Raw genomic sequence first — 14,678 nt, 5'->3', positions numbered from 1 at the left:
TCACCATGTGCTTCAGCTCAAACGGAGACCAACTCAAACTAACTATTTGTTATTTGAATGCTTGTCCAAATTTGATGCATCATCCTGACACAGATGACATGAATATTTTTATTCAGTAAAATACAATGCGTTTGTTGCGTATCTTCATCGCACGCATGTGTTCTAAATATTGTTTAAAATATCTGTTCATGATCAGCTATACAGTTTGCACATCAGTTTAGTCACCTTGGCACACTCCGGTGTAATAACCAAGGATTTCTAAGTGCGTGATTTCATTCTGAAAGGTATCAGGTCCATGCAATTTGTCTTGAATTGCTTCCATCTTACTTTGGCTCACCGGGGCGAAGTACACCAGCTGCAATGATTTGAAATAAAATCATTACTAATGAACGATGAACTTTTATTTTTATTGTGATAAACATCAATACACATATTGTTGCGGAGATAACTTGTAGTCCTTTGCCAAACGAGAATAAGCATGACGTCACAGTCATTCGTCCCATTTCTATCGATTACGTTCTATGTAACTGCCTTGCCCTGCTGTGACACAACTTATCACGTTCTACAATGCATGCCACTGTCACATTATCTTTTTAAAATATACTAAAATCCCATAACATGAAACGACAATACAGTTGTTAAAGTATTGACATAGTGTGCATGGTAGTTATTCTAATAAATAAATAATTTAGACAACAGAATAATATATGAGTCAACATTAATTATCCATTGATATGTCACATTTGCATATTTCGGAACGTACAAGTTCTGTAGAGAGAAAGTAAGAGACTAAAACAAAGACAGTTGTAACGAAGATTATCATAATTACCTCAACCGGAAACTCTGCGAGAGTTTTGAAACATACCGCTGGCTAAATCTTCCTCGAATGTCCACTTCAGCTTTTCATTGTACTCAAGTGTTGACAAGTCTGGAATGGACATGATGGTTGATGAGGTAATTCATGAGTGTTTAAAGACTATAGAAATATTTCGTTCGTTTATTGATTGAAAGTTTTCTTCGATTTCTTATCATTATTTGATAGGGATTCACAAACACAAGCTTATGTTGTAGTAAGATTATAAGAAGGGACTCTGCGTTGAAAAGACATTTTGTAACATGTAATAACAAGGTGTGGTGAACAGTTCATAAGTGAGTGAGTACGGTTTTATGCCACTTTTAGCATATATCACCGCAATATCACACCGGAAAATGGGCTTGTATCCATGTGGGGAATCGAACCCTGGTCTTCGGCATGACGAGCCGACGCTTTATTCACTAGGCTACCTCACCTCCCCGTGTGGTGAACACAACAGCACTTCAGCATTAATGAAGGATAAGGATATTTTTGTCTATGTAAGAAAATCATCATTTAAGAAAAATGTGTTAATATATTCTTTTGGTTTCATTCAATAGCACTTGATGCAACTTAAAATCACAATAGCCACAACCACAATTTGGTCAATCCCGATTTTATTTCTTCACACAATCATGTAATAGTTTTGTTTCACGTGAAATGATATTTCCTTTATAAATTCGCGTGGCTTTGTATTTATTAATGGAAAGGGTGTTACACAGTATGTGTATGTGCATGGTCCAATTATATTACAAGTATCATCTTCCCTTGCATCCAACATTCATGGATGCATCACTACATTTAAGAAGGGATGAAGTTTCAGGTTTTGTTCGATATACATAGTGATAGGTTGGGACATATTTGTTCTACTTTTTGTACCTTGTGCATTCAGCACTCAGTCTGGTATTCGACATTCGTTTCAGATTATTTAAATTGCTTTTCACCTGTCACCATTCGGACTTTTACTACTTTGTTGTACCTTTAACCTCTGTGACAAACAACGAAATTGACACAGAATACGTAGTAAGTCCTTTTGGTGTGTACATTCACTCATATATCGGTCAATAAGCTGTTAATTATAACTGTAGAACTTATCAACAGAAACTATTCCAACATCTCTTCGTTCCTTCATATTCAGGATCATGCACTTCAGTTTTTAATTTGTTATTATTATCGACCTTAAAAGTATTTGCCCATGACCATTTTGTTATATGTCCTTGATTCTCCGATTACACTGTTTGCAGCAACACTGACACCATGCGGATAACCTCAAGGTGATACTCCATTATGCTAGATAATCCTCTGGCGCCTCGTCTGGAATGTAGTATTTACCTTTCACGGGGAATATCTTCTTGTCCATGAGTAGGTCATCATTCCCGAACGATGATACCCACATGTCGTCGGGCAGGTTGAGACCAAGCTCCTTGGCGAAGTGAAATTGGGTTTAACATCACGTCCAAGATTATTGCACTTATATAGCGAAGTGCATGCACGTGTGTGCGTGGCTGCTTGAACTGGGTCGGACTGCTGCTGATTTATAGTGCTAGCTCACTGAGATACCATGCCGCAGTTTAACATGAATACCCCATTCAGACACAGTATGCTGACTCCGAGCCGACCAGTCCTTGTTTTTGCCCCTTAATGCCGAGCGCCAGACAGGGTAACAACAAGTACCATCTTTTAACGTCTTTTGGACGCGGCCGGAGATCGAACCCCTGACCTTCCCCTCTCCGGGCGGACGCTATACCACAGACCACGGAGGCGGTCTATCAGTGAGTGAATACAAGATTAATAAATGTATAAGTCATACAGCGACAAGATGTTTGTTGTTTCACGCCACACTCGGTAATGTTGCAGCTACATGACTGCTATTTGGCAACAGGAATAGGATACGAACATGTCGATCTTATCCGGTAATGACACCTGATGATTTCCCCACCTGCTGCGTCACTGTCAAGTAGTTCATGTGGTTGGCTGCCTGTTGTGGTTTGCCAGTTGCAAGGAACATATTCTCGTGATATATATGTAAGGGGTAATGCTGTCACTAAGAAAATCAAACGCTGCATCCTGTGGTGGTCAGAAGACATCAATAGTACATATACTGATTGGCCTACAACCGAATGTTATACATTCAAGTAATCCCTCATATGAAATTTTAAACTGTCCAATACTTATCAACGTGACACAGCTCTATGGCACTATGTGTCGTCACCATGTGCTTCAGCTCAAACGGAGACCAACTCAAACTAACTATTTGTTATTTGAATGCTTGTCCAAATTTGATGCATCATCCTGACACAGATGACATGAATATTTTTATTCAGTAAAATACAATGCGTTTGTTGCGTATCTTCATCGCACGCATGTGTTCTAAATATTGTTTAAAATATCTGTTCATGATCAGCTATACAGTTTGCACATCAGTTTAGTCACCTTGGCACACTCCGGTGTAATAATCAAGGTTTTCTAAGTGCGTGATTTCATTCTGAAAGGTATCAGGTCCATGCAATTTGTTTTGAATTGCTTCCATCTTACTTTGGCTCACCGGGGCGAAGTACACCAGCTGCAATGATTTGAAATATAATAATTACTAATAAACAATGAACTTTTTTTTTACTGTGATAAACATCAATACATATATTGTTGTGGAGATAACTTGTAGTCCTTTGCCAAACGAGAATAGGCATGACGTCACAATGATTCGTCACATTTCTATCGATTACGTTCTATGTAACTGCCTTGCCCTGCTGTGACACAACTTATCACGTTCTACAATGCATGCCAATGTCGCATTATCTTTTTAAAATATACTAAAATCCCATAACATGAAACGACAATACAGTTGTTAAAGTATTGACATAGTGTGCATGGTAGTTATTCTAATAAATAAATAATTTAGACAACAGAATAACAACTGAGTCAACATTAATTATCCATTGATATGTCACATTTGCATATTTCGGAACGTACAAGTTCTGTAGAGAGAAAGTAAGAGACTAAAACAAAGACAGTTGTAACGAAGATTATCATAATTACCTCAACCGGAAACTCTGCGAGAGTTTTGAAACATACCGCTGGCTGACCGTTTTTAATAATGGCTAAATCTTCCTCGAATGTCCACTTCAGCTTTTCATTGTACTCAAGTGTTGACAAGTCTGGAATGGACATGGTGGTTGATGAGGTAATTCATGAGTGTTTAAAGACTATAGAAATATTTCGTTCGTTTATTGATTGAAAGTTTTCTTGGATTTCTTATCATTATTTGATAGGGATTCACAAACACTGTTGTAGTAAGAATATCAGAAGGGACTCTGCGTTGAAAAGAAATTTTGTAAGATTTAATAACAAGGTGTGGTGAACAGTTCATAAGTGAGTGAGTACGGTTTTATGCCACTTTTAGCATATATCACCGCAATATCACACCGGAAAATGGGCTTGTATCCATGTGGGGAATCGAACCCTGGTCTTCGGCATGACGAGCCGACGCTTTATTCACTAGGCTACCTCACCTCCCCGTGTGGTGAACACAACAGCACTTCAGCATTAATGAAGGATAAGGATATTTTTGTCTATGTAAGAAAATCATCATTTAAGAAAAATGTGTTAATATATTCTTTTGGTTTCATTCAATAGCACTTGATGCAACTTAAAATCACAATAGCCACAACCACAATTTGGCCAATCCCGATTTTATTTCTTCACACAATCATGTAATAGTTTTGTTTCACGTGAAATGATATTTCCTTTATAAATTCGCGTGGCTTTGTATTTATTAATGGAAAGGGTGTTACACAGTATGTATATGTGCGTGGTCCAATTATATTACAAGTATCATCTTCCCTTGCATCCAACATTCATGGATGCATCACTACATTTAAGAAGGGATGAAGGTTCAGGTTTCGTTCGATATACATAGTGATAGGTTGGGACATATTTGTTCTACTTTTTGTACCTTGCGTATTCACCACTGGTATCCGACTTTCGTTTGAGATTATTTAAATTTAGAATATATTGCTTTTCACTTGTCACCATTTGGACTTTTACTACTTTGTTGTACCTTTAACCTCTGTGACAAACAGCGAAATTGACACAGAAAACGTAGTAAGTCCTTTTGGAGTGTACATTCACTCATATATCGGTCAATAAGCTGTTAATTATAACTGTAGAACTTATCAACAGAAACTATTCCAACATCTCTTAGTTCCTTCATATTCAGGATCATGCACTTCAGTTTTTAATTTGTTATTATTATCGACCTTAAAAGTATTTGCCCATGACCATGTTGTTATATGTCCTTGATTCTCCGATTACACTGTTTGCAGCAACACTGACACCATGCGGATAACCTCAAGGTGATACTCCATTATGCTAGATAATCCTCTGGCGCCTCGTCTGGAATGTAGTATTTACCTTTCACGGGGAATATCTTCTTGTCCATGAGTAGGTCATCATTCCCGAACGATGATACCCACATGTCGTTGGGCAGGTTTAAACCCAGCTCCTTGGCGAAGTCACTGCAGTGGTAGAGGGATGTGACGCTGAACTCAAATCCCTGGCTTGACAGAAAGCCTGTCAGTTGAGGCCAACTGCATGCTTTCTCAACGTCAAGAACTAAAACGCATGCAATAAAAATATATTTTGAAGAATATATCTTATCATTAAGTCCTGTATGAATGAATTATATGTTCCACTTACATGCAATCAATATATCTTTCTCTGAACGTCCAACTGCATTTACAGTCACATGCAGTATGACTTGTTATTTCAATACTCGACTACATATAACATGTAAGTAAGCTACAGTCCGATAAATTGCACTTTTTTAACATAGTTTTTAACTTCCCTTCTGTTATCCCAACTGCGCTTGCAGTTCGTAAACGATAGTTTTTCAAAGCATATTGTGGTCTACCTCTTTCACATTCTTTTTTAAAAAATTGACGTTGCAAATAATTGACTTCGCGTCGAGTGATGTTCTCATTGTATCAGGTATAGCAATTATGAGACAAACCATCAGAGTTGGTCTGTCCAATTCATGTCGCTGTGCACATTTTGCTTTTGTTGCAATTATTAGATTTTGAGTTAGTGAGCAATTCATCAGTCTCAGATAGAATCAAACTGACTGTACATGTAGTTTATTGAAATCATATTTCCAGCAGTTTGCCAAATAAAACGACAAATCAAGATATTGTCGCTGTGCTTCCCAACATGAGAGGATGACCAGTAGCATCCGTCAGCCTTTTCGAAAGAAGCAAATAAAAACATATTGAATTACTAAAATATATGTCATTTGTTAATAATTTGTACCCAAATTTCCAAGTATAATAACACCACATTAATATAAATATCATAATAAATATTTCATCTGCACAAATAGGGGAACACATCAGAGTCAAAATAAGGAATTGATTCAGACAATATGTTTGCGTCACTGAAGACTTCAATTTTGGATGACTTCCAGGTGTATATCATACAACTGTTTTAGGCTTGTACTAAGACCTTGAATGGTGTAACGTTCAGTGACAAATGTCCCAAGGAATAAGGAATAAAGTTTTTCCTTATGTGTGTTGAGAGAGAGAGAGAGAGAGAGAGAGAGAGAGAGAGAGAGAGAGAGATTCTTTATTTCCTCCAGATGTCATTCCGAAGATTACAATGAAAATATATTCAATAACACGCAGTTAACACAATAAAAAAAGGCATAACATATTTACAATTACACACAGTTTATCAAATTCAGATACCTAAATGATGACAGATTTTCACTAGAAGATATATTTCAAAAGCTGCCTTAGTTTGTACAGATACGAGGAGAATTGAAGTATAATAGTTTCCCAGGTGTGTTGATCCAGATTGTGAGTAAATTTTGTTTCAGCCCCAAATAAGACTGATAACATATCTGTTTCATCTTACATTTCAAAATCAACATATTTTGGAACGTCAAGTACGTCAATGAGAGAAGAGAAAAACACATTTCTTTCTGATATCAGCGCTTCACAATGTAAAATAACGTGGCTGTCATAGTCGAAAGCATGCCTATTACAGAGCATGCACTGTTTCGAAACTTTACTACGTGATGAGACTTTCACATAGAGTTGTAAAACAGGTCGATATTCCGGGTACAGAAAATCTAATTGCCAAAGTACATGGTATGTTAATTTCGTATGAATTCTCTTATAACGGGATATGCTTGCGTTATTTGATACATTTGTGAGCCATGATTGTTCTTCGTATTTGTATATAGTTTCGTTAACACGATTTCTCCATTTCAATTTTGGAGGGAAAGTACCGTACGGAGTATATGTACGAAGGTAGGGACCCAGATTGTATTTATCAAGTGTTGATTGAATGGTTTAATGTTCAGTGACAAATGTCCCAAGGAATAAGGAATAAAGTTTTTCCTTATGTGTGTTGTGAGGGAATGTGTTTGGCAAGATCAAATGTTTGACATAAGTGGTGACCTTCGGGTTTTTTATGATATTTCAACATATAAAGCAAATCCTCTGAGTTTTGAGAATCCAATGGTATCAACAAACATACTGACCTTATATATATATATATATATATATATATATATATATATATATATATATATATATATATATATATTATGGTCATGCTATTATCGGAATTGTCAGTGGCAACAACTACACACCTTTCAAAATGTAAAATGATAAATAAAGGACATTGTTAAGTTCACTTACCAAGAATAATCCTTGGGTTCCCGAGTTCCTGTTCAAACAAAAAATAAGAAATATATGCCCACTTATTTTCAGCACATACTGCTATTATTCAAATTATACAACCCTTTAATTAATCGTCCCATCAAAACCACTTAATTTTGAGTGTCGGTTTGCAGATCTCCAGAGATGTGGATATAGCTGGTGCTGTCCTTGGTATTTTCTAGTTATATAAGGGATACATATTAACTAGAACTGGGTGATCGATGATGTGCTATTTTAACGAATGTGTACATGTCTTGTTAGTAACACAATTGTACAGACCTTAAATGAAAAGAGAACATCAATGTCATTTAGATGTTTCACCGTCTCCTTAATCTGCTGTATGTCCGCAGTCTCGTCCCTTCCCTCTTTGGGGTGAAGGAAGATTTCCACTCTGTATATAAGAGCATCTCTATCATCGGAAGCGCCGAGAACGGCCAGGGGGAGACACACCATGGTGATCACACCAGGGACGAACAGGAGCATTGTTATTTAATGCAAGTTGTTCTATACTGTCTCAGGAATCTGTGAAACTGAATAATTATAAGTGATAATTGCCCTTTCACAATCTCGTCATAGGAACTCATGTTCTGATCAGAATTGTCATTTTCTAGCATCGACGGACCAGTCACGTACTAATTTTGTAGATGATACGCAGAATGAAATGTTCAAACAATATTTCGAATACCACTTTCTAAAATGTCACAATTGTTGTCCTCTTTTATCAACAATGAATTATTACTCTTCCAGGGGATTTGGGGCCAGAACACCACAGCCATAATAGCAATCAGCGCTTAATTTTTCGAAATTCCATTTGCACAAAAGCAATATTATCCCAAGGATTTCCTAGTGCAAGTGGTGCTATATATATGCTATATAAATGAATAATATTGTAAGCAAAATGACATAATATTATTTTTTAAAAATCAATACCAAAAGAAATTCACCCTCTGAATGAGCATCAAATTGGTGAGATTGTGACAGACAAATCGAGCATCATAACAAAAAGTTATTGTTTGTAATGAGTGCCCTAGGCAAAGAGTGAAGGTGTTAATTTGGTGCATATGATAGTATATGCGTTTATTTGACACGATGCCTCACAATGTTTCTTGATTTTAACAACATACTTCAGCTTTGTGAACACAATATATAGCAAAGCTCAAAACTAACCCAAAAAGTCTATATGTAATGGAATATATTTGCTGTTTCTCGATCAAATTTGCTGATGAGTTTGTATATTGTAGTATCAGTAAATGACATCATAATGAAAAAGCTTTTTGTCTTGGTTGGAAAACTGATCTCTTGATAGTTTGCATATATTTCATTATCTTCGTATGTGTGACAATAACAAAATATGAAACATAAACATGAAACATCAACGCCAGTCTCTATTATCGGAAGAAACAGATAGTGCGTAAAAGGCAAAATAGTGGTACAAATATATGAATATGAATGGCTCACTAGAAATCAGTGTACAAAGTTGGCTTCTGGTCATAAGTACCTGGGATTGTATTTTTGTAACAGACTGAAATGGTCGAAATCCTTTGATAATTTAGCGTTGTAAGCATTTTCACAATAAACGTTTGTGAAATCCCTCTATTGCCTCTATATGGTCAGAAGATTTTGGGTTTTAATGAATCTAAACATGAGTGAAAAGGTACGCCTTGGTGATTGCATGTGGTAGTTGAATGCAAATACCGGAGTATCAAATAATACCATATAGGCTAAATGCTGTAAGGTTCTTATTCATATTTGTAAGCAAAATGGAACATAACGTATCGGCTGCATCTACTTCTAATGTCTGAGCCATATATTCCTAAAAATATGTTATATACGTTAAATGTTAAGTCTTTTCGACAATGCTGGTTGTGCTTGTCTGGACGTATGACGTTTTGTATAGTGCTGCCCCACTGAGATACCATGTACACTGTGTAACTTAGAGCTGCCACAGCTGGCATTCATTTAGACAAGAGAAAGGAAATTCCAGGGGGGTCAGTGGGGGTCACCCACATCACCTGTAAATGTCACCGGACAGAACAAGATTAACTGATAACAACAGACCAGAATCTCGCTTTTGAGTCATGCAGATTACGACAGACTCTTGATCTCTGACACAATCCAGACTGGCCCAGTCATTGTTGTACTCCTGTATTCATTTCTCTAGGGTTTGGGAGACTAGTATGGTAATCCTCTAATTCCCAAATCTTAAATATATATACGATCTTTATTTATGTATAGAGGGCTTATTGCCCCTATGCACCGAAAAAAGATGAAATAATTGATAGATAAATAACACTGTAAATTACCTTTTCAGTCTGTGGCAATGTTGGATGATTTCTGTTGGCAGGTATATATGCATGGAAGTCTACGTGCTTATATATACACGTCAAGGATGCAAATATGAAGTTAAAATACACTCTGATCATCTCATAACAACATTAAAAAACAGTTGTAAAATTAAATACATGATCTAATGGAACTATCGTCAGAATCGAATCGTGCACGGCGACCAATAAAGGTGATAACATCTCAACCTGTTACTTAAAAGACACCCTCACCATTTCATAAATATGAAGGGTCTTTCTCAAATAAGTCACACACACAGACACTCACACACATTCACTAACTCACATGCGTAGCATATGTTACAGATATTGAAAGACTCGATTCTTTACAATCCGTTGTTGTTTGTTTGTTGTTTAACACGATATGACGGCGATCTGTAAATAATGGAGTCTGGACCGCCGTTGAATGGCAGAGTACTGCTGTGCAGTGATAGTCTAAAAAACACACACTTTTCTGTGCAAATCATGTGACTAGCAGATGCTACCGGATGGGCAGGACATTTTCGCTGTTTCCTCGAACACCTGGTGTCATAACTTATTTTCAGTGACGCATTCATATCATGCTCACCGCTAATTTGTTTCGCTTTTACACCCAATAGAATCTGTATTGGCAATTATCAAAAGTAATCAAAACCGATTATTCACATTGATCACATTCTATATATTCACAGAAAGTATTTGAGACAGATGGAATTATTACCATGTAGATTCTCCAAAACTCAAAGGATTTGCTTGGAGTTTTTGAAATCTCAGAAAAAGAGCAAAGTCCAAACATTTGATCTTGCACACCGCTATCCCTCATAACAAACTTAAGAGAACTTTATTCCTTGATCCAAAGGAGATTTACTTAACATGGTAACTACAGATATAGTTTCATATCTATGTACAGAGGTTCAGGACAATTCGTAAAAAAGGAAAGCAAATACCATCTGAAGTTAACCGTGAAAACAATATGTGAAAATGCTGGACATCCTCACGCATATCACCTGACTGACACTTGGAGGTATGACATTTCACGCATGAATTAGGGATCTCCATGGACACCCAATGTGTTCCCCTTTTTCGCTGATCTGTTTCTTTATGCATGCTAATTGGAATATGTGCTCGTATTGGCAGTCAAAACAAGGTAATTTAAGCTTCAGGTATATCAATTTATAGTTCAACAGCCATCAAATAGCCATTTCCTTCCACCGATCTACCCACCTGAACCAGATGTATAAGACAGAACAGCAACAAAAGAAACTGACGTGTTTTACAAATATATCAAAATAACTGCATGGTCACGAGGCAGTGAAGAAATCATTGATACGGACGAGCAGGAGACATGATACACAAATGAAAAGTTTTAATTCGAAGCAGCATAACCAGTCGCTTCACAATGACGTCGCAAAGATGAAGAACCAGAAGTTTCACTGGTCACCACAGGCTGTGGCCCCTATGAGCTTGAATGTTCCTCACATCGTGTGTGTTCCGCAACTTCTGCAATGAATCAGGAGCATGGGATAAGTGTCCCAAAACGTTGCTCCATCTCGTCCCATGCTCGATCGGAGTAAGAGCGGGAGGGCAAGCAGGTCAGGGTAGAACATTAACATTATTCTGTACATGACTTTGCTGTTGCTGTTGCCAGATGTGGTCTGACGTTGTGTATCTGTGAGGTCACACTGGGGCCATGTTGGTGGAGAAACGGCAGCACCACAGAATGGATTATCTCATCTCTGTAACGCGGGGCATTGAGATTCCCGACAATAAAACCCAACTGTGATTTCTGTGTTGCTGTTATTCCCCCACATGACCGATCTTCAACCATGACACGTGTATTGGCATTACGTTCGCCATGACGTCTGTACACTCGACTGTGTCCATCAGATTGGAGCAGGCGAAACCGAGATTCGTCTGAAAACACCACCTGTCTTCACTTAATGGCAACCCAGCTTAAACGGTGTTTGCGCCGCTGTAAACGCAGTCGACAATGATTATTACTTGCTGGTCTCTCGGCGACGATGTCATAACGTCTAAAACGGCGTTGAACTGTCTGTGCTGATATCCTACGGAAACTTAGTGTTGTCAGTAACAGCATTAGGTTGGAACCGTTGAAGTAGGTGGGTGGTTCGAATCCACCTGTCCCATCTGATGGTAGTTACAGGCGATCTACCTCAGGTGGTCGACTCCTTTTTGGTGTTGCCTATGTTGCCAACGGTTCCAGATTGTGTTACTGTGACAGTTCAACTGTCGTGCCTAAAGACGTCGAGACCTTTCCGATTCCATTATAACAATAGTTCCATCATAAAATGTAATATGTACACTATGATGCTACACTCTGAATGGATTGCAGGTATATGTGATAAGTACATGTAAACACATCTAAAAATCCCTGCTACAATAATGCTGTCATTCAATATTCTTTTTGACATGAATATTTGATTAATGATCAACTTGCATTGTGCTTCCTGTTTTGTATAAATCTACATGTCTACATTTATATACTAGCATATACTTATGTAGTGGATTGATAAATACTACTTTGACACTCGTTATGTCACAGTTGATGTATGTACATGTACATGGTTATGAAAAACATACAACGTATGGCGTTAAACCATACTCACTCACTCACTATTGCACATCACGAATACTTTGTATATATATATATACACAAAAAATGGGGTAAATGTTCACTTGGTGTACTATGTATGAAACTGATATAAAGAAGATGATGGACTAACGTGGACTTTATTATTTTATTATATATATATATATATATATATATATATATATATATATATATATATATATATATATATATATATATATATATATATATATATAAGATGAGGTTGGTCCTGATTACATATAAGGACAAAGTATTCGTGATGTGCAATAGTGAGTGAGTGAGTATGGTTTTACGCCGCATTTAGCAATATTCCAGAAATATCACGGCGGGGGACACGAGAAATGGGCTTCACACATTGTACCCATGTCGGAAATCGGTGTTACCTACTTTATATATGGAGAATAAACCCCACAGTATATAGTCGTTGTTTGGTAGAATTGTATGCAATTTCAAACAACTCAGTAATAACATAAATGTTGGCTATACCATCGCGTAGGTGGAAAAATATGAAATATATATCCTTGGCTGTCATCGAATTTTAAAAACCATTGTTCGCATCTCTCACGTATTCCACGTACTGTGTGTTATGTGTTGCCTTCACTGTATGAACAGTTATGATACAGATCAATACATGGACATTAGATCTCCGTAAGTTAGTGTTTAGTAATCCTGTAGTCAGCAATATTTCAGCCATGCCACGACAGCATGTACATAACCGAGGGTGGGCAAGGAAAACAGTCAATTAAAGAGTGAGAAACTATCCATGACAATTTGGTGCGAAGACACAAGCTCAGTCAGGTCACTGAGGCTGACTACATGATTCATTTAAGTCAACAAACATGGGGTACTGGAAACACATTATCTCAAACGAAAGATATGTTTTTATAACATCCATCCATCCATCCATCCATACATACATACATACATACATACATACATACATACATACATACATACATCCATCCATCCATCCATCCATCCATCCATCCATCCATCCATCCATACATACATACATACATACATACATACATACATACGTCAGTTTTGTTTATGATTTTGTCTGTGTGAATATCCCATGATATTGATAGATCATAGGTGCTGAAACATCCCTGGCTGTCCAGTTTTGTCAATGGCTTCATCTCTCTCGAAAATCACTTTCAACATTTTGTTGAACTTCTGTGTTGTAAAATATGTAAAATGTTATTATGTACTGAAGTATTGTCAAAATTGTACATACTAATTATTAAATCATCATGAATGGTTAAGTTACACAGACTCAAATTCTTACCATTAGAGTAATGGGTAAAATCATCTGTGAATTTATTCATCATAAATCATCTATTAACAAAATGTCAACAGAAGACAACCTTGCCTGTCTTCATGTCTTTATATCATTTGTGACGGGTGTTACCGGTAGGGCTTGGAATGCGTGCCCTTTTCGCGAACACAAATGTGTCATCACTGATATTCAGCGATCGAATCATATATTTTTCCTCGTTGTTTTGCCTTTTTCGGCGGATTATCGAGACTTGTTCTCTGGCATTTACGTTTTATATATACACTGTTACGTGTCGATTACGGAATTAAAACAAGATGACAACAGAAATCTGTACGTAAAGGATTTTTATATAAACAACACATGCATTGCAAAATGCACAACTGGTTGCAGGACTTTTCGGATGTATGATCACCATTGACGTTTCTTTGGATGGTAACAAGATCCAGTTTACAATCGTGTGACAGGAAACCCTAAACCATCACTGAACCTCCACCATACTGGGTCGTAGGTCTTTTGTTCCTTGGTCGTATTTTTATGCTTCAAACCCTCAATCGTCCATCCGTGACATGGAGTAGGAACCTGCTCTCATCGGACAAATTGACTCTTCACCAAGTCCTCAGATTACAACCTCTCCGGGTCAAACACTATGCTAAACGAATTCTACGATGATGATGGACAGGTAAAGGATGCTTGATTGCCCTTCTGGATTCGTTCCCACTGATTTCAGTCGATTCATCACTGGTCTGATTGACATCCGTCTATTTGGTAACCGCTGGCGCTTCAGAACAGATGTTGCAAATGGTTGACGACGTACAAGCCAAAGCAGTGTCATGTCCTCACGCATCGACGTCAGGCAAGGTCTTCCTGACTGAAG

At 37.3% G+C, this 14,678-nt stretch overlaps 1 protein-coding gene and 1 pseudogene across 1 annotated transcript; both read right to left on the bottom strand.

Annotated features, from left to right (window-relative positions):
- Positions 1–217: 217 nt before the first annotated feature.
- Positions 218–2,249, bottom strand: LOC139470136 (uncharacterized; annotated as a pseudogene).
- A 1,029-nt stretch (positions 2,250–3,278) lies between these two features.
- LOC139470187 (uncharacterized) lies at positions 3,279–8,055 on the bottom strand. The gene is made up of 5 exons (XM_071252499.1): positions 7,852–8,055; positions 7,552–7,579; positions 5,264–5,464; positions 3,890–4,008; positions 3,279–3,416 (listed from the first exon to the last, which is right to left on the bottom strand). The coding sequence occupies exons 1-5, from the start codon at positions 8,053–8,055 to the stop codon at positions 3,279–3,281; spliced, it is 690 nt and encodes a 229-aa protein (XP_071108600.1).
- Between the last annotated feature and the right edge of the window lie 6,623 nt (positions 8,056–14,678).

Source organism: Haliotis cracherodii, unplaced genomic scaffold, assembly GCF_022045235.1.
Source record: "Haliotis cracherodii isolate W230 unplaced genomic scaffold, xgHalCrac1.p SCAF_20, whole genome shotgun sequence".
NCBI classification, from domain to species: domain Eukaryota; kingdom Metazoa; phylum Mollusca; class Gastropoda; order Lepetellida; family Haliotidae; genus Haliotis; species Haliotis cracherodii.
The sequence above is the reverse complement of the archived record's forward strand: the minus strand, read 5'-3'. Positions and strand labels throughout refer to the sequence as shown.